We start from the raw sequence: 21,383 nt of genomic DNA, 5'->3' as shown, positions 1-21,383 counted from the left end.
ATCCTTCTTTTTTAGAGTGCCCCCAAATGTTGTTGCATTCAGTCACCTACCAGTCACACTTGACCGGAGAATGAGTAGAATTTGAGGGTGGAAAGAACATTTGATTTTCTTCAGCAAGAAGCAAAGCTGAAAAGTAACCCACCAACGTTTGGTAGGGTTTATGGGAATCTTTTTTTTCTACTGTCTTAAGGCTTATATGATGTATATCTTGTTTTCATTTAAACACTATCTCCAAGTCTTACGTTCAAAGGTACGCAGTAACTATGAACCTTATAAAGTCTGAACTCACTGTGGGGGCAGGAGGAATTAAATGATGCCATGAAATACATAAAAACAATATGAATCAAAGGTTCTTATCAGCAATCCGAATGAGTATGTTTTTCCTTTTCTTTTTTTAAGTCTTTACACTAAAAACAAATACTACGTACCCTGAGTCTGAGCTGTTACCACAGAGGAGAGCATCTTTAGATCCCTCCAAGAAATAAAAATAATCTGTGTGGGAAGAAATTGAACAGTAGAAGATTATGGAGTGTAAGCTGCAGCAGGTAAATTAGTTAATATAGACATTCACACACATTTAGGCAACATGCATTTATTTATTTATTTCTTATATAGTCTCCCTCAAATATTTATTGATAAGCTCTTATGGGCCAGGCAATGAACGGTAATAAACATGATAATAAACATCTCTCTAAGCCAATATTTCAGAAGAAAAACAAGAATAATGTACAGAACTGAGGCAAATGATTATGGAATAATATTTTATTGTTGGCTTAGTTGTCCCTCATGTGTAAAGGCAATATAAAGACACACTACAAAATTCAAGGACTTTTTCTACTTTTTATGAAAACAAAAGCAAACAAAAACAGAATTGCTTGAGACCATTTCAGAAGGTTTAAAAAAAATCATTCAAATTCCAAACTCAGTAATGGAACCAAGAATAAGAGTAAAAGGACTAGTAAAAAAAAAGGTGTTTAAATAAAAGTTGTACACTGATTCACAAAAGAGAAGGTGAATGCAAATAATTTACCATAAGATATATTACTTTTATGGCATATGAATTGAGGAATAAAATTCTTTGGAAATTGGAAATAAAATGTAAGATCATATTAACAAAAATTAGAAATTGAAAAAATAAAGATAAAAAGAAAAATATGCTAAATTCTTCATCAAGAGTCAGTAAAAAAATGTATATTTTATTTGAAAACCTTCAGTTTTCTTGTTTTAGATTATATCTTTTTTGTTTTATTTACAGTATTTAAATATATTAGCTAGGTTTTATTTGCTTTTATCTTCCCCAGTGAGTGGACAAGTAAAGTAAAAAAATGATGCATAGAATTCTTTATTATCCAAGGAGAATCTTGACCTTACTCCCTGATCTCCTTCCATCACAGGCACACACATTTGAAAGGTTTCTTGACTTACAGCCCACTCTGGGTCTAATGACCTTTAAGGCTTATGCGTTCCTGCAGGCCACATCATACAGACACACTGCAAGTGTCAGAAAGCACAACCTTGCTAGATCTCATTCTCACCCAAACTTATCAACAGTTCCGGTGAAAAAAACTGTTAGGGATTCATTGTTTAGAAGACATAGAGTTCGTGCTTTCTGTAACATACTCTAAAATATACTTGTTCATTTAGCAGACTTCTGAGATCATGTGTATAGATCATCTGATATGGTACCTTTAGAACTAGCTCTAATAAATTAAACTTTGATGTGATGCATTAATGAGATTGAAGAAGCCATTAGAAAGAACTGTAAAACCCATCATTGGTTATAAAACTGTTTTGCTGTATGGGACTCTTTAGAAATATATCAAGACACTCATCTTAATATGTAGTAATTGATGTATCATTATAACTAATATAAGAATATCATGCTATTATAGTTATATACATGTAAAACATAATTATATTCTCATATAATAAATTACACTATAAAATAAACATAGGTAAAGATTATACAATAAAATTAAATACATAAAAATATATCTTATGGATGAAATGTAATAATTAATAGTATTAATTCATAGCTAAATTGATTTCTCTAGAGCAAATTTATTCTTTTTTATCTAACAGAAATTGAGAATTATGAAAGTATCTCATGCTTCCAATACCAGGACTGCTAGAAAGCTCTGAACCAGGGAGAGTTATTAAAAATATAAAATGATCCAAATTCACACTGTAGCAACTTTCTACATATTTGAATAATTTTGAAATAATTAAAATGAAAGCAACATTTAACCTTCAAAGAAATCAGTGCTTTTAGCTTTATTTCAACCTCTGAACCACTGTAGGGACAGTCGTACCTCTGTAGAGCTCTTCATCAAGGTTGTCCAACATGCTTGATTCATTACTCTCAAGGGAAGCCCGCAGACATTTGTGCTTCAGGCTGCCCATGAAGAGCTGCAGGCCGATCAGCGCAAACACGCTCAGACAGAACACTGTCAGGATCATGACGTCTGAGAGCTTCTTCACAGACTGGATCAGGGCCCCCACGATGGTCTTCAGGCCTGAATGCAGAGGGCGTAAAAAAAAAAGGTATTCAAAATGAAATAAAGTTTTTGAATGAGAAACAAACACAGCTTTCCTGGAAACGCATGCATTTTGTCAGGCCAGTGACCTTAAATAGCCTAACTCAAAAAAAGCCCACGAGGTCAAAAAGGTGGATTTGCTGGTTTTTACATATTGTTTCCATATATTATTGCAAATGATTAAAAACTGTAAAACATTTCCAACGAATAACCAAATTGTCAAAGTAAAAGATTTGGTTGCTCAAACCATATCCACACTCACTTGTAAAAAATAATTTTTTAAAAGTGTCAAGTCAGTAAATTCTTGTCACACAAACCATTTCTCTATATACTAGTACTAAAACAAAGAGGCTGACTTGCAATGCATAGTGACAACTTACTAATTTTCAGTTAAGAAATGGTTTGTTGAGGAAAGATAAAAGAAATATGTCATGCAATACCTTCATGCTGATATTCTCTCTCTTTTCTTAACTCTATGAAAAGCAATGTAAACAAATTGAAATTTTCATTCCTGAATCAGTCAAATGGAAAATGAACTGATAAGACAGGAGGGAAAATTTCAAGTTGAGATGTGAGCCAAATGGCCATCTTCATCCTCTAAGACCCATGCAATTGATTAAACACAAAGGCTGACTTTTATAAGGATTCTGAAAAACATAAAAAATTAGATTCATTAAATTTTCATAAGAGAAAGTCTTTCTTGTCTTTTCTCCAAATGATCAAAGTCAGCCCCAGTGTTTAACTCTCACCTGGAATGACTGAAATTGTTTTCAATGCTCGGAGAACTCTGAATGTTCTCAACGCTGAGACATTGCCCAGGTCCACAAACTCTGTCACATATCTGCAATAGGGAGTTTATACACAAACACAGTGACAACACACGCACAAACACAAAGAACAACTCCCAAATAGTTGGAGTTATGAGTGGCCTAATGCTTCACACCAATCACTTCTTACCTGGGATTACAGAAATAGTTTTCAAAGCTCTCAACACTCTGAAAGTTCGAAGAGCTGAAACATTGCCTAGGTTTACAAATTCTGTTAAATACCTGTAGAATTAAATCAGAGTTATTCAGAATTTAGATAGAGTCTATGATACTTACCTGTGCCTTTAGTCAAGGTATTTCCTACATTTGGAAAGTCTTAAAGATATACTTCTGCAACCCTTTTCTTTCCTATCATACCTAATTAAATTTAAATAGATTTTAATTGACATATTTGATGTGAGCAAAATATAAATATATTATTAAAATGGTTTCATACACTTAAATGCCTAAATAAACAATTACATGCTTTAGTTATTAGATCTCAACATTATGGTACTATAGATATTTAATAATCTTCTAAAATATCAGTGGCAAACCTGGGAAACTGTATGCTAAGTGAAAGAAGCCAGACACAAAAGGCCACATGCTATATGGTTCCATTCATGTGAAAAGACTACAGTAGACAAATCCATAGAGATGAAACATAGATGAGAGCCTTCCAGTAGCTGGGGGAAGGGGGTGAATGGAAGTGACTGCTTTTGGGGGGTGATGAAAATATTGTGAAATTAGAGAGTGGTAGTGGTTGCACAACTTTCTGAACATACTAAGAACACTGAATTTCATACTTTAAAGGAGTAAATTTTATGGTCTGTGTAGTCTATTTCTACAGTAAAGGAGACTGCCCTGAGAAGTGGCAGCCTTGTGTGACACAATGTTGTCTCATCCGCAAGTGGTAGGTACAACTGCAGTCATGTGTGATCATGAAAGGAGGGAGCCTGATGACATGGAGGTGGGACAGGGGGTGAGGGAACCAGAGACCAGAAATCTAAAAAGACCCTTCAGTTTTGTCTAAGTTCTTTCAATGAACATCCACTACTTTTACATCAAAATGATAGAGACAAAAATATTCTATCTAGGTTTGAGATTAAAAAATTCTTTTAAAATGTTTCTGACATATTTTGGAAGAAAGTAACCATGTAAATAAATTACAATTATATGTTAATATTTTTCCCCTTGAAAATAAACTGGGGATGCATGTGTAATACATATCCGATGCATTAATGTTAGGTTTAATATGCAGTGACCGCCCTTATAAAATATACTAGTGGCCTGGTGCATGAATTCATACACATTGAAAGGAAATTAATTAGAAGAAATATTTTAATATCGCTATTTGCCCTTTCTCTATAATAGAAGTGTCAAGTAAATTCACGATAGACAATGACAGGTCGAAACACATGCATGCGATTGGTGCCAGTGAGAGCTTTATATGTATCACACATGCGCGAGTCAACTTAGCCTTTTATAGATATAGAACAAATTTGCTTAATTAGACCTGCTTTCTGATTTAGCTAAACTTTCTCCAGCCCAGTGAAGCACTCCAACTTCTCTTTTAGGTAATTGTCAGCAACACAGCAGTAAATATCAACATCAAGCAGATTATTATTGTAGATCACGCAGGGAGAACAAAGGGTAAAATATTTAACTGCAGCAGTGTTTGACTATATTCTGTGCAGTAAGAAAACCTGAAGTCACTTTTAAGGTCCACCATTTCTTACTTCTTTTCAGTAGGGCCAAGTTTCTAAACTTTCTAAATCTCTGTTTTCTGGCTAGTGAAAAGAAAGTAGGACTCCACCGAGTCTCCTATCTACCTACTCCAGGACTTCTGTGAGGATCAAATGAGATGAGGAATGGAAAATGCTTCACAGACATTTGGTTAAAGCGTAGAGTGTTTCCACCTGGCTATAAAGCAAGTCATGCTCCTGGGATGAAGAAACTGCAAGGAGGCTAGTCATCCCTAGGGAGAGGAAGCTGTGCGTTGCTATGTGATGTCATTATCAGGATGGAGGGAAGAACACTTAGCATATTAGCCCTTTATATAGAGAGAGACTTCTATATTTTAATATATTTATTAGCACTTGAACAGTTTATATTAATAAAAAGGGCACCATACTTATAATTAAAGACCTATTTTTTTCTGTGATTAAAACAAGTTTTATTTGTGTTTAAGAACTTGGAAAATGTGTGAACCTAATTGGCACCACATAAACTATCCATCCAAATGCTGGGTGCAGAGGGAGATGATCAATCTTAATGATGTCATACACATTTGAGTGAGAAATGATCTTCCTGTAAAAGTTAGTATTTGCCAACAAATAACTAGCTTTTATACAGTTTTATTTAAATGTAAGCATTGTTCTTACTGAAATACTGTGCTGTCTGTGATTTTCACAAATTTGCCATTTGAAAAACTGAATGTAGTACTTACGCAAAAACAATGACGATAAAATCCAGCCAGTTCCATGGGTCACGAAGGAAAGTGAATTCTCCTATACAGAAGCCTCTTGCAAGGATTTTTATAAGTGATTCAAAAGTATATATTCCAGTAAAAGTGTACCTAGACACAAGAATCCATTTGGATATTAAATATGAAAAGAATACAGCACTAGGTGAATCTTTATAATTTATTTTTTTCCTGATTAACCAAAGGAAGGCATCTACTGCAGTGTGGCTGTTGGCTTATGGACCCACTCTAACCATTAAAATAAACTAATAGTCAAGGTCTTTAAAAAAAAACACACCTTAAGATGTCTATATCGGAAACTCTCCTAGAAAGTAGAAGAACTGAAAATTACTAAGAACATAGGTTTAGATATGCCTTGAAAGTTCCTATGTTGATCCTATCAGAAATACAGCCAAGGATAAGAAATATATAACATGTCTAACAACAGGCAGGGTGTCTCAGACATTCATTCTTCTGGAAAAGACTGTATCATCTAATTATTCTTTTCTAAATATTCTATTCTACTGCTGTCAGGTTAACACCATAAGAAAAATAATAATAATAGAAAGAAAAGAAACTATATAACATGGGGAGATAAACACCACAATTTTTATAGATGGAATAACTTCTGGTAGGAAAAGGAAAGGATAATAATGATACTACTAAGACCATATTAAAATGTACATATACCCACTTACTCTACGTTCTTGGCCCAGTCTGGAGGGTTACTCATGGTCATAAATATGCAGTTTGTCAGAATAGTGCACATGATAAGCATGCCGAACAAGGTAGCTTAGAGTCAAGGAATATGATGAATGACCATGGCAAGAATCTTGAATATTTAATAATAACACCTGTTGAAATCTTTTTCTTAGAAAATAACCTATGCATATAAAAGCCTAAGCAACCGGCTGACTGGCTGACTGGCTGGCAGCTATGATGTGCACTGACCACCAGAGGGCAGACACTCAACGCAGGAGCTGCCGAGCGACAGCAACTTTGCAGAGTGCCCTCTCACACTTTGGGACCCCTTGGGTGATGTCGGACTGCCGGTCTCAGCCCAATCCCCCAGGCCAGGCCGGAGGACCCCACTGGTGCATGAATCCATGCACTGGGCCTCTAGTTATTAATAAATTTATAGACTTTGCAAAATCTCTTTGAACATGAGAGTAATAGGTCAGAGTAATGTATCCTAAATTTTAAAACTGACATTCTTCCAATCTTCCCAGAGACCTATACCACATTATATTGGAATGATAAACTAAAAAAAGTCTTTTCGGGTACGAAAGGACTAAAAATCTATATTAAATAAGATGCAAAAAGTACATTTTAAAGAATCGTTGCAAGTAAGCATTTTTAAAAGGATATGAATGTACTAAAATCTTAATAGATATTCTTCTCAGAGGACTGAAAGGAGAGATCATGTACAAAGCAGGTGTGGCATTGAAACGGAAGATTGCTTTTCCTCTGTTCAATACTATGAAAGTCTGCAGAATCAAAAAGAAAACAGGATGAAATTGAGAATCCAAAATTTAGTACATTAATCTCAGCAATTTTCCTCTCTATGTGGTAGTGTCATATTAAAGAATCACTGCCATCAGACTCAAGCAATGCAGTTCCACTACCATTGAAACAACTATGTATACCATGCTGGCCAATGAATTCCAAGTCCATTACTTCTCAGCAGGTTAGGAAGTGAAGTATTTATGAGCATGTGTTACTTAGAGCACCCAAAATACAGTGTTTTTTCTTTTTTATATCCCTTCAATGCCCACATCAGTGACAGTAAGTTGTGCCCATTGGAATTAGTTTAAAATACAACTTCCTTCATTCAATATACTGCATTGTAAGCAAACCAATTAAAAACTATCTATCCCTGATTTTTACCATAACACCGTGACACTTTTAATCCTTGTTGGCTATTGCTATGGTTACCAGAAAGTGCTCCAAAATATAAATTCCTTCAAAAAATATTTTCACAAATATTAGAGTTGGAATAATCCTAGTACACAGATCAATTTTCCTATTTTTAGATGTAATACTAATAACAGCTAAAATAAAAGGACACAAGTTACAGTGCTTGCTACTACCCATGGTAATTTTTTAAAATGATACAAATAGAACTAAACATTCTTAAAACATTTAAAACCCAAACAAGTAAATAGCAACAATACCAAAACACTAAAACAACCTACTGTTTTTGGATTGAAAATCAGAAAGTCCAAGTTCAAATCCCTGTCTTACATTTCTGCACTGGCAAGCAAATTGTGTTCACTAGAACACGTTGACTGGGTCTTTTTATTGTTGTTACTTAATCTGCATTTTATACGAATTTATGAGTGGGCTTCTGGTAGTCAATATTTTTCTACATTGGGGACATAAGTTTGAATATCTTGCTTTTTAATTGCATGTGACACTCTTCTCAAGAAAATGAATCTGAATCTATTCATTTTGGATGCCCTTTTATATTCCAGGTCTCTTTCACTGTACTACTTTTATGTCTAAACATAACTTAACATAAAGTTCACTTTTACATTGAAAATTAGTTTAAAATTAATACCTAGTGCTTGAGTAGGAGTACTGCTTTCTTAAATTTCAATATACCATGCTTAAAATTCACTCATCCATTATTTTCTACAATTATGTAGTGAGCAACTATAGTATGAGGCAATGAAGAGTTTAAACGTAAGTGAGGCATGAGTTTTGCATTCAAGGAGCTTTCTAGAAAGGCAACAGGAACAAGATAACTCTAATATATTAAAGACAAGATGTGACAGGAATCATACAGAGAAATACAAATGGAGGAGTATGAGAGCAAAGAGGGAAAAGGGTCCTATGTCTGTGAGAATTATCCGGGAGACTTCTCGTCCTTCTCACTGCAATAGCCTTTCTCTCCTCAACTTTCTGGGTAATTTTATGAGATGCTCTTTTGCCTTCTTCTTGGAACAATGGAAACTTTTATGATTTATGCCTTCCCTCCCTGTCCATCTCAGACTCCTCCTTCTCTCCAACCCTGTAAAGGAAGCAGCTCTCCAAACTTCATTATTAATTGAGCGATCTTATATCTTCCCAGGGAGTCAGCTGTCACCTCCACAAAATGCACTTTGGACACATCTCCATGATTTGTCAGTTGACACTTGCTTTGTTCCTACTGGTATGCGTTTAAGGCATGTCCAAAAAGGAAGAACAATATACTGAACACTTTAAAAAGATTAAGGAAATCAAAAGGGCATGATAGAACCAGTTTCAATAAAGAATTAGAAAAAGTAGATATTCTGAATATCCTACATATGTATTTACTTGAATATTTTAGTCATGATGTGGGTCTTCCCTAAATTCCACTCCAATTTAAACTAACTTTCTGTACAGTATGAGGCAGAGACCGCACCCTGCAGTCCCAGGAAACTCACCTTTTTGTCTGCATAGTAGGGGTCCAGGTCCTCCAGCGGCTCCGACACCATGCCTGGAGGGATGTCCCCGTAGATGAAGGGCAGCTGCTTGCCAGCTTCCAAGTCAGTGCTTGGCTTCGGGCCTTCTTCATGATCGTCTTTCTTTTCTTCTTTGGGTTCCTTTGTTTTACTTTCAGCAATACGTTGTTCAATGAGGGCAAGAGACTGTTTTGTGAAGTAGACAAAGCTCTGAGGTCCTGGGGGAGGCAACATTGCCATCTTTTCATCCTGTATATTTTATTTCCCCTCCAGCTCCTTCATAAGAGGCCTAAGTGGAAATTGAAAAATAAAGCCTTAAGTGTTTACCAACCAAGGATGGCACATCAAAATAATAATAATAGCAATCAGGGAGAACCACGATGGCGGCACAGGTTAACGCAGGAGTTTGCTGCCTTGAACAACTACTTCAAAAGTGAAACCAAAAAACGGAACAGACATCACCCAGAACCACAGGAACGCTGGCTGAGTGGAAGTCCTACAACTAGGAGGAAAGAGAAACGCATACGGACACTCAGAGGAGGCGCAGTGCTGAAGTCAAGTTCTGAGGTGCGGAGTGCGCGGAGCGGGCTGGCGGTTGGCATTTTCAATTGGGAGGGAGTCGCAGACTCTGAGCTCCAGATACCGGCGAGTCTTTAGGGACCCAGACTCAAACAGGAGAAGCGGGACTGTCTGGCTTCGGTCAGAGCGAGTGCAGCTTTCTCTCCGAGGTTTGCAGCGGGTGCTGGGACTCGGAGAGGCAGAGCCCCTGGGGACGGGACTGAGAGCCGCCATAACTGCTCTCTCCGGCCCACCCTGTTGATCCTGTGCAACCCGCCCTGCCCAAGCCCTGCACAGAGGCATTTGCCAGATAGCCTCAGGCAAAGGCTAGATTAGCACCTCCCTAGAGGACAGAAGTTCTCTCACTGCAGACACAGCTGATTCTCATAGCCACTTGGCCTGGAGGTCAAACACTCCCTGGTATTAGCTACAACAATCAAGGTTTAACTATAAGACTGCGCACAAAGACCACTAGGGGGTGCACCAAGGAAGCATAACAAAATGCGGAGACAAAGAAACAGGACAAAATTGTCAATGGAAGATATAGAGTTCAGAACCACACTTTTAAGGTCTCTCAAGAACTGTTTAGAAGCCGCCGATAAACTTAATGAGATCTACAAGAAAACTAATGAGACCCTCGATGTTATATTGGGGAACCAACTAGAAATTAAGCATACACGGACTGAAATAACGAATATTATACAGACTCCCGACAGCAGACCAGAGGAGCGCAAGAATCAAGTCAATGATTTGAAATGCGAGGAAGCAAAAAACACCCAACCGGAAAAGCAAAATGAAAAAAGAATCCAAAAATGCGAGGATAGTGTAAGGAGCCTCTGGGACAGCTTCAAGCGTACCAACATCAGAATTATAGGAGTGCCAGAAGATGAGAGAGAGCAAGATATTGAAAACCTATTTGAAGAAATAATGACAGAAAACTTCCCGCACCTGGTGAAAGAAATGGACTTACAGGTCCAAGAAGCGTGGAGAACCCCAAACAAAAGGAATCCAAAGAGGACCACACCAAGACACATCATAATTAAAATGCCAAGAGCAAAAGATAAAGAGAGAATCTTAAAAGCAGCAAGAGAAAGAAACTCAGTTACCTACAAGGGGATACCCATACGACTGTCAGCTGATTTCTCAACAGAAACTTTGCAGGCCAGAAGGGAGTGGCAAGAAATATTCAAAGTGATGAATGCCAAGAACCTACAACCAAGATTACTTTATCCAGCAAAGCTATCATTCAGAATTGAAGGTCAGATAAAGAGCTTCACAGATAAGGAAAAGCTAAAGGAGTTCATCACCACCAAACCAGGATTATATGAAATGCTGAAAGGTATCCTTTAAGAAGAGGAAGAGGAAGAAAAAAGTAAAGATACAAATTATGAACAACAAATATGCATCTATCAACAAGTGAATCTAAGAATCAAGTGAATAAATAATCTGATGAACAGAATGAACTGGTGATTATAATAGAATCAGGGACATAGAAAAAGAATGGACTGACTATTCTTGGGGGGGAAAGGGGTGTGGGAGATGCGGGAAGAGACTGGACAAAAATCGTGCACCTATGGATGAGGACAGTGGGTGGGGAGTGAGGGCGGAGGGTGGGGCGGGAACTGGGAGGAGGGGAGTTATGGGGGGGAAAAAAGAGGAACAAATGTAATAATCTGAACAATAAAGATTTAATTTTAAAAAATGTAATAATCTGAACAATAAAGATTTAATTAAAAAAATAATAATAGCAATCAATATTATTATTAATAAACCACTTTTCAGTTTCAACTATAAAACACGATGTTCACAGAATTATTAGCATGTTAAGTCAGCATTTATTAAGTGACTATTACACATTTTCCATGCTTCCTAGCCACCTTTATTTTAAAATTTGAACTTAACACTTCACTGCTTTTCAAGTAAAAAAGTGACAACTTAATGAAAAACAATGAATTTCCTTTATTTTTCATATGTTTTCACTTTTAGTCCATTTCAACTCAACTCTCCTCATTTAAAAGACTCTATAGAATGCTTCTCAGAGCACCACTCCCAGGTTCTCCTCTTGCCTCTCTGACCCTCTTCTCATAACAAGCTCACAACTGCTGCTTCTCTCTTCGGGAATGAGGTGGTGAAGACTGTTTTATTCTATTTTACACATTTATTTCTTTTAAAATATATACATATCCCTTCACAAATAAAAAAATACATTTCTGTTTTGAATTAAAAACAATTTGGGGAAATGTTTTGGAAAGCACAAAGAAGAGAAACTTGGGAAACGTTTGTGATTCAATTAAAAGAATAAAAATACCACTAAGATATACATTCAAACCATGACTTCCTTAATTAACCTATATATGAATACAAAACATTACAAAAACTACAGAAAAAATATAGAATATTCACTTTTCTATATATTATTATTTTGGAATTTTCCAAATAAATAGCATAAAATAAGTTATTTAAAAAATAACAAACTCATTATTTCAATGAGTCAAGATACCTTCATAACTCCTGCATTCGAAAGTGAAAATTCTTACTTTCTTTTTGGCACTAGGGTTGCCTGAGAGTTGGGACACACTAACTTCCAGCATGCCACCCGCTGTGAACAGCTTGAAAGGTTGTGCATTAAGTGACATCATCACACTCAGAGGGAGGGTGAATGAAGAGGAGCCATAGTCTGCTGTTTCATTTTCCGATATTAATATAAAAAGTAAGGGGATCACAGTAGTAACAACATTACAAAGGATTTTGTAAAATAGGTTTTAGAAGCAGAAATGAATTATTATTTTCAAAGTTTCTCCTGTTCCCATAACAAACAAAATAGATTTCACTTATATTTAGAAAAAAATAGGTTATTTTTCCCTTAGTTACTTGAGCACAATATATCAATATAAGTTCTTTACCAGAAATGTATGCATTTTAAAAAGATGTGGTAAATCAATTTAAAAATAACCAGTTAAAAAAGTAATCATTTTGTAATGTAATGATCTACTTTAAACTTTATAAAGCTGATTTGCCTTTCTGGAAAAAAAAAGCCCCTTTTATGGTTTATCACACAATTGAGTCTGCCTCTTGCCTTGGTATGTATCATCACATTTCTTTTTCTTTTTCTTTTTTAAAAATATACTTTATTAATTTTTTACAGAGAAGAAGGGAGAGGGATAGAAAGTTAGAAGCATCGATGAGACAGAAACATCAATCAGCTGCCTCCTGCACACCCTGTACTAGGGATGTGCCCACAACCAAGGTACATGCCCTTGACCGGAATCGAACCTGGGACCCTTCAGTCCGCAGGCCGACGCTCCATCCACTGAGCCAAACCGGTCAGGGAATCACATTTCTTTTTAAATTTGCTAACCCACCTTCAGTTGCAATGTTTTTACCAAATACTTAATCTGGGCATGTAATCATATAAGATATTTAGAACTGTGAGAGTAAAGAGAAAATACAGTTTTTGTCTTGAAGGAACTTAGATTCTAAAAAGGGACACCAATGACACCAAATCATACAGCAAAGACAAACCTGGTTTCTCTGTGGTAAAGGAGAATATAGCCAAAATAACTCCCACTTTTTTATATACTATACAGTATATCCTGGTGCAGAAACAGACAGAGATACAGGCGCGTGTCAAGAAAGAGTGGTAACAGGAAGAGGTGAGTTCCTCTGATTTAAGTATGTGCTCAAGAGAACTGAAAACATATGGCCTCACAAAAAACTTGTACATGAATGTTCATAAAAGCATTATTCACAATGGCCAAAAGACTGGAAACAACTCAAATGTCCATCACCTGATAAATGGGTAAAGAAAATGTGGTGTATTCACACAATGGAATATTATTTGACAATAAAAAGAAAGGAAGTATGGATACATATTAAAACATGAATGAACCCTGAAAACCCTGTGAGAGAAGCCAGACCCAAGAAGCCACATACTGTATGATTCCATTTGTTTGAAATCTCCAGAGTAGGAATAGCCTCTGAGACAAAAAGTAGATTATTATTTGCCAGCGGCTGGTTGGTAGGGGTGATGGAGAGTAACTATTAATAGTTATTAGGTTAGTGGTTCATGGGAATAGGGTTTGTTTTGGGAGGTGATAAAAATGTTCTAAAATTAGATAACGACAGTGGCTGCACAAGTCTGTAAATATACTAAAAACCACTGAATGTATACTTTAAAGGGTGCTTTTAATGGTATGGACACCACCTCAATAAAACTTACGAAAACATGCTAAAAGTGAAATCATAAAATATGTGAAAATTTTCTAGAGAAGAGGAAAAAAGTTTATTAAAATTGAAACAAATGTACATACTCAGTATCAAACACCTGAGTCTACAGACTCAACATAATATGGAATTGCTTTTGGTTTAGTATTAACTCAAGAGAAGTTAAAGTTTAGTTCTAGCACTCAAAGGCTAAGCTTGGGACGGTTTATAAAACTTTGGTCGCAAACCAGGTAACTTGATTCCAGAAGTCAGCAGCCTTTTAGAAACTGCACATCCACCTGAAAAATAAGGCAGTGAGTGCAGTTGCCTCTTGGGCATTTCATAAAAGCATTATTCACAATGGCCAAAAGACTGGAAACAACTCAAATGTCCATCAACTGATAAATGGGTAAAGAAAATGTGGTGTATTCACACAATGGAATATTATTTGACAATAAAAAGAAAGGAAGTATGGATACATATTAAAACATGAATGAACCCTGAAAACCCTGTGAGAGAAGCCAGACCCAAGCTTGGGCTTAGAAGATTTTCAACACTTTGGAAATCACAAAGGAGAGTAGGAGGGATTATCCGCCTCAACAGACCTTCAATGTTCACAGGCTTAATCTCCTGGAGAAAAGATGGATAAAGAATTGGTATTTTTATATATAGATCTTGCATTCAAGTGGAGAGTGTCACTTCTTTCAAAAATTATTTGACAGAAACTCAGGTAAGTAGACGTCATGAACTCAAATGTCCAAACACCAGTCCCACTCTTCAGTGTTCCTATTATCTTTCCCCCTCCTTTTCTTCCCCTCTCTGTTCACTCACACCCTCAATATACAGTTTTTGAATCACTGAAGTAGGTACAAACAGTGGGGGTTGGGGTGATGGATGTCGGTGGTACTATGCATGGGAGATCTTTTCCTGATCAGGCTAACCTAAAGGAAGGCCCTAAGCACTTGCCTAATATGAGAGCCTTTGGAAAGGAAGTTGAAGAGGCCCTGAACAGATTCTGTCATCATTCTCTAGTTTGGAGGGTATAGGAAAAATCACTACCCCCTATCTGGATGATGGGAATAAATAATGTGTACAAACTATTTTAGTGTAATTTCATAATACTTATAAAAAACCTTAGCTATGTTGATTCATTTATATTGCCAAATAATTTCCCTTCGAGGAATTTATTCAAAAGCAATAATATCAGATGTCCTTCAACATTTATGAGATGTTTACTACAATGTTTTTAAAATATTGAAAAATTGTAATCAATCCAAAAGTCTAATATTTGGGGTTTCATTAAATAAAAAATGAGCATAAAATGAAAAACTGAGCAATTTAGTAGCCTCTAAAAAGTGCTTTCAATGACTATTAAGTGAATTCTAAAAAAAGTTATAATGGATAATTAATGGAATGCAAGTTACACGCACACAAATATACTTGTATATTAATTTCAATTTTAAAAATGTATATACAGTAAATCTGAAATTAAATGTAGAATATGTGTAATGAAGCTTATTCCCATCTGAGGGATTATGGATTAATCCTATTAATTTTTATTAATATTGTTCTTTATTTTTTAAATTTTTACAAGGAAAATGTCATGCTTTTTTTTATTCAACAAGTGTATTTGAAAAGCACTTAAACTGATTTGACCTAATTTTAATATACTTAATAAATAAATGTTTATTTATGTTTAATTTGTGATTTTGAAAAACATATTATTACATTTCCACTTCTTATTAATAGTATTATGATGGCATCTTCTTTAGAGTGAGATCACAATATTGCACACACAAAAAAAATACTTTTTTGTTCTCATAATTATTTCACCCACCTAATCTCATCCTAAGAGATACTTAGACAACTAGTTCCTAATACTGCAACTCCAAAATGCAGCTCCAAATTAATTTATTAGTGTCAGAGTGTCAACTCTGTATGGTTCAAGTAGGATATGTGTGTATTATGTCCATATAATTTTATAATAAGAACTGTGCTTTTGTAATGATTATTATCAGCATATGTTGTATTACATATGAAATTTATATTTTCAAAAATTGAATTATTCCCTTAAAATATTTTTTCATAAAATGTCTTTGAGGAAGCTTTCATTTGACAATTTTTAACATTTCTTGTAAAAAGCAAGAAATCTTTGAATTTCTTGTTTTTTCAACTGTGATTAAAAGGATTAAGATATAATATTTCATTATTTCAAGAAGCAGGAGAGTAATTATTTGTTCATAACTCTATAATAATCTATGGCTCTGTTTTATATTTCACCATCAAGTCCCTTACCTGTAGCTAACTTAAATTCTATTTTTACAAAATTAAAATTGGTCCAATAAGTCATTTTGAATGTCTGCCAAAATCTAAATCAAATTAGGTCAGATCTAAATTACTTAAGATAGTGGACAAATGTAAAAATAAGTACAATTGAACATTTTATTGGTGCTCACTGTTGAAAATTGAAAAATTGCTTTGAAAATGTCACTGCTCTGGAAACAGATAATGCTATTTTCCACAGATACTGGTTTTGGCTGGAACACCATTCATTTTTAAAGCATTCTCAAGCCACAATGGAATCAATACATGAGCATTTAAAAAAAGCATTTTAAAATAATTTATACCTAGCATCATCAGTGATAACTCATGTTATTAATATATCCCCTTGATATGATATGATATGATGAGAATGGTACTTGTACATATAGTTTTCCTCTCCCAAATTCACAACTGAGATCTAATAATGAGAAAAATATCAGAAAAATCCTAAGACAGGGACTTTCTACAAAAACCTGACCAGTATACCTTCAAATGGTTAAGATCATCAAAAATAAGAAAGATCTGAGAAACTACCAGAGCCTAGAGATACCCAAGGAGACAGGATGGTGAAATATAATATGGTATTTTGGATGGAATCTAGAAAAAGAAAAAGGACAGTAGGGAAAAACTAAGAAAAGGTGACTAAAGACAATAATTAATAATAACATTTATCAGTATGGTTTCATTATTTGGGGAAAATGCACCATATTAATGTAAATTATTAATAATAGGGGAACCTGAGTATGGAATACATGGGAACTCTGTCCCATCTGCATAAATTTCCCATAAATCTAAAACTATTCCAAGATGAAAAATATTATTTAAAGAAATAAATCACAGATGTAGAAGTACACTGTTATATAAAATTAACAATGTCTCAGTAAATTTGATTTTATCAAATAAATACTTTGCCATTATCTATAATGTAACTACTAGTAAGTGATAATAGACCTATAATTCTAACTACTTTTTAAAAAATATATTTTTATTGATTTCAGAGAGAAAGGAAGAGGGAGAGAGAGATAGAAACATCAATGATGAGAGAGAATCATTGATTGGCTGCCTCTTGCATGACCCCCCCCCCCCCCCCACTGGGGATCAAGCCCGCAACCCGGGCATGTGCCCCTCACCGGAATCGAACCTGGGACCCTTCAGTCAACCGGCCAATGCTCTATCCTATGTTTGGGATGATAACTTTCTACAAATGTGCCTTCTTGGGTAAGGAATGAGCTTACAACTTATAAACATAGCACTAGAATGGAGTCACAATGTCTGAGCCCGAATTATACGTGAGAGTCATTATGATTAAGTAGGCTAGAAAATATGTCTGTAAGGGATTATATGTATTTTGTTTTAGAATAAGGGTAATTTAACTCAGTTGGTAGTGTTACACATACTAAATATATTTTAAGTTGTTAAATTAAGGCTTCATTTTATATGTCTGAATAATGGTGTTACGCTACAAAAATCTCTCTTTTGGTTTCTGTGTTACTTTAGGAACTGTGGGGTAATAATGAGATGAAAGCAACCTATTTGCCTCAGCAATTCTCATTTCGCTGACATCTGAACACCTGATAATATCGACAAACTAAGGCAACAGAGAGCCCCACGGGAAACACTTAACCATTGCTTAACACTACAAAGACCTCTTTTTGCCACCATAGCATTTTAAAATCTTCTCCTATGATCAGTGGCATCTCCTTCACCCCCTTCCTATTCATAAAATCTAAAATCCCATGATAAAAGAGAAAGACATCATCATGAAAGATGAGAGGCAATGTTTACTTCCGGTATGAACTGTGATGATCTAAGCTTTCTTCCATGAGACCTAAAATACTTGTATATGAGTCGGGAAGTTCTGCTCTACATCTTGGCATCAAAGGGAGTGTGTGAGCCCTTCCTACACTACACCCAGCCTCAGTATGTTAGGGGAATATCAAGATCATATAAATCCTGTATGTCAACAGCAAGGCAATAAAGCTGAAACATTCAAAGACAAGAGGCAGTGCACTGTATCATCCAGTACCTCTACTTACTATTTAGATAAGAAAGTGAAAACTGCTTGAAAATGGAGTCTGGTGAATATAGGAAAAACTAATTATTAAACCAGATTTGAGTCCAGTCTTATCTGCTCTCTGAATTGTGGTTAAAAGGGCTCTCAATAGATTTCCATTTTACTGATATTTCAACACCTAAGAACATCCCTGGAGGAAAGCAACTGGATCTTCCCTGAGTGTAAGGAATACACTTGCATATTTGGTTCCATCCTTGGCAGAATGACCACAGCGATCATGTTATGAACCAAGAGTTTTATGTAAAAAATAAATGTTACATCACATTGGACATCAAGACAACAGACATAAAGTGGGGCTGTTCTGGGCAAGCTTAGATATTTGTTCATCTGACTTTTGAGAGCTCCTTGGAGCAATTACCAAATAGGGCCTGCCTAGTATGATTTTTTTTTTTTATTTTTTTTGGGGGGGGCATAGGAGACTGATTGTCTTGATCATTATCCTTTATCAAGGTAACCACAGTTACCATGTGCTTTTCTGGAAGACAGATTTCATGGCTACACAGCAGTACTAAATTAAACATGAGGAGATCTTAAGTCTTAAGTTATTAAGATTTAATCATACTGACATTTGCTACTGTTTGGAAATCCTGCACCTTGATTAAATAGCATCCTCGTGAGTCTTAGAGCTGGGAACCTCAGATAACAGAGGATTCCCAACTTCAGTTATCCAAATTCTGCTTGGCATTGCATTTAATATGCAATAAAAGGTCTTTAAAACCCCCGACCAATGTTTTAATTTGCTGTCTTGGTATCTGTCCTATTTTGATCAAAATAAAATACATATTGCTGGCTCTGACACTTCCTGAGGATCATCAGTTTATTACACTTGGAGACTGCACAAATTTTCAAATAGCCAATTGTTCTACTTCTGATGCTTTATCTTTCCCTTTACCATTCACTAAAAGCAACGGTGATAATCCATTATATTGAGATATTTAGGTAATGCCCATATAATATTTGTTACCTGAAATTTAAAAGTTAACCAAAACTTTTACACTTAAGTAGGCAGAAAGAAGCTTTTATAAATCTACAAACAATCCTCTTTTTTCACAATTTGCTTTTAACTTTATATAGTTTCTTAAAATGGCATCAGAAGTAAACAGTCAAAGATTAACAGCCAAACGTTATTTATAAAATAATTGCCTATCTTCCTTACGGCTTTATCTAGTCCCTTCCACGAGAAAGCTAGTTTGAAGCAGGGTAACTTTCCCCAACCCCCCCGAGCCTGGTAACTCCTAGTGCTTCCTCATGCCTCATCAGTATGAAGCTTTCCCTGACAAGGTGGGGAGGTACATTTATCCCTGTCCCTTTAAACTACAGTCCATAAATCCATAGCTTCACTTAACTGATTGCCAGAATTAGATTATAAAATCCTAGAGAGCAGTGCATCCTTAGCTTGCAATTTTGTTGGAACAAAGTAGACCTGCTGCTTGATTTCATAGTTACCGATCCCTGACATCCAGATTACAGGAAGTAAAAATATTATTCTAGAGTGAGGGAGTTCTGTGTTTTTATTCCAGCCCTGGTTGCATGGTTTGTATAATTTGGAAGAATTCATTGGACTTTATATTTAGTGTGTGTATGTGTATGTGTGTGTATGTATGTGTGTGTGTGTGTGTATGTATATATATATATATATATATATATATATATATATATATATATATTTTTTTTTTTTTTTTTTTGCCGGGGCTGATCAGCAAACCCTCAATGACAGATGAACAGATTACTCCAACACTGTTTCACTGTGAAAGAGAGGGCTAAGGGACAACCTGGCTGATAGCAGCCAGGCAGCATCGATAGCCTGCCTCGTTAGGCCTTTATTGTACTCGAGGCAAGGGCATCTAGGGATTAAGCGTAAGGATTCCAGTAAACACCTGGGGGTCTGCATATGCACAGACTTGTTTAGAAAGGTCAAGGATTAATTAGGGGCTCTGCCTTCGACACTCTCTTATGTCTCCCCTAAGTCGGAATGCTGATAAACGGGGGGGGGGGCCTTCCACACACTTCCCTTTTATCAGAATGTCCTCCTTACAAACTTTCCTACCAAGTCTCATGCTTCCCAACATTTTTTTTTCTATAAGAATATTGTACTTCTTGAAAGATAAAGAAGGGTAAATGTGGAATTTAAAAAGAAGACAAATGGAGAGAAATCATCACTCTACTAAACTATATATTAAAAGAAGTTTTTAGGCAGAAGGAAAAGGTCCTAAGGCAGAAAAATGGAAATGGAGAAAGAACTGAATAACATCAGAATGTGTATGTATCTGTGTCATATCAGGAAAAATGGATTCTACCATGCAAAGTGAACAATAATCATTGGGAAGTAAGTAAATAATAGGAAATATAGTCAATAATATTGAGATAACTGTGTTGGTGCCAGTTGGGGTACTGGCTATATCAAGGGGAACACTATGTAAAACATATGATTGTCTAGCAACTAAGGTGTATGCCTAAAACCAATATAAAATGAAATTGGGGGAGAGAGGAGATTATATTTTCCTAAGGGCCTATTTTTGATTCCCATTTTTTATGGAAATAAGCAATGACCATGTCTTATGGATTTTAAGACCGTGTGGAATAAAATGCATGAAAGAATTCCAATTTGTATCTTTTATTAAATCCTTCCACTAGTATATTCAAACTAGATTTCCGTTCATCTTATTTGACTTACAATTATTTCAGTCTACAACCTTTTTTTTTCCGAAATATGTTTTTTATTGATTTTTTAAGAGCACAAGGAAGGGAAAGAGATAGAGAAATAGAAACATCGATGAGAGGTACATCAATGAGAGAGGCTACCTCCTTCAGGGCCCCTACCGGAGATTGAGCCCACAACCTGGGCATGTGGTCTCACCAGCTGGGCTCAGTCTACAACCTTTGAGTGGTTTTATTATTAAGGCAATTGTTCTAAGTTTTTAAAAAAGTAGATGGAATTTTCCACTCTTGTGTAGGAAACACTATCCAAGAATTCCCTTAGAGCAGTGGTCG

The 21,383-nt window shown here is 35.6% G+C and overlaps 1 protein-coding gene across 1 annotated transcript in view; it reads right to left on the bottom strand.

The window, feature by feature from the left end:
- Positions 1 to 21,383, bottom strand: part of SCN9A (sodium voltage-gated channel alpha subunit 9) — a 132,301-nt gene that overhangs the window by 64,121 nt on the left and 46,797 nt on the right. Inside the window, exons 2-8 of the mRNA XM_036320434.1 lie at positions 9,218 to 9,524; positions 7,176 to 7,294; positions 6,506 to 6,595; positions 5,793 to 5,921; positions 3,495 to 3,586; positions 2,313 to 2,516; positions 429 to 492 (exon numbers count right to left, since the gene is read on the bottom strand). Coding sequence (XP_036176327.1) covers positions 429 to 492; positions 2,313 to 2,516; positions 3,495 to 3,586; positions 5,793 to 5,921; positions 6,506 to 6,595; positions 7,176 to 7,294; positions 9,218 to 9,475 — 956 coding nt within the window. The 5' untranslated portion in view covers positions 9,476 to 9,524. The remainder of the gene's footprint in view (positions 1 to 428; positions 493 to 2,312; positions 2,517 to 3,494; positions 3,587 to 5,792; positions 5,922 to 6,505; positions 6,596 to 7,175; positions 7,295 to 9,217; positions 9,525 to 21,383) is intronic.

Source organism: Myotis myotis, unplaced genomic scaffold (assembly GCF_014108235.1).
Source record: "Myotis myotis isolate mMyoMyo1 unplaced genomic scaffold, mMyoMyo1.p scaffold_m19_p_8, whole genome shotgun sequence".
Taxonomy (NCBI): domain Eukaryota; kingdom Metazoa; phylum Chordata; class Mammalia; order Chiroptera; family Vespertilionidae; genus Myotis; species Myotis myotis.
The sequence above is the reverse complement of the archived record's forward strand: the minus strand, read 5'-3'. Positions and strand labels throughout refer to the sequence as shown.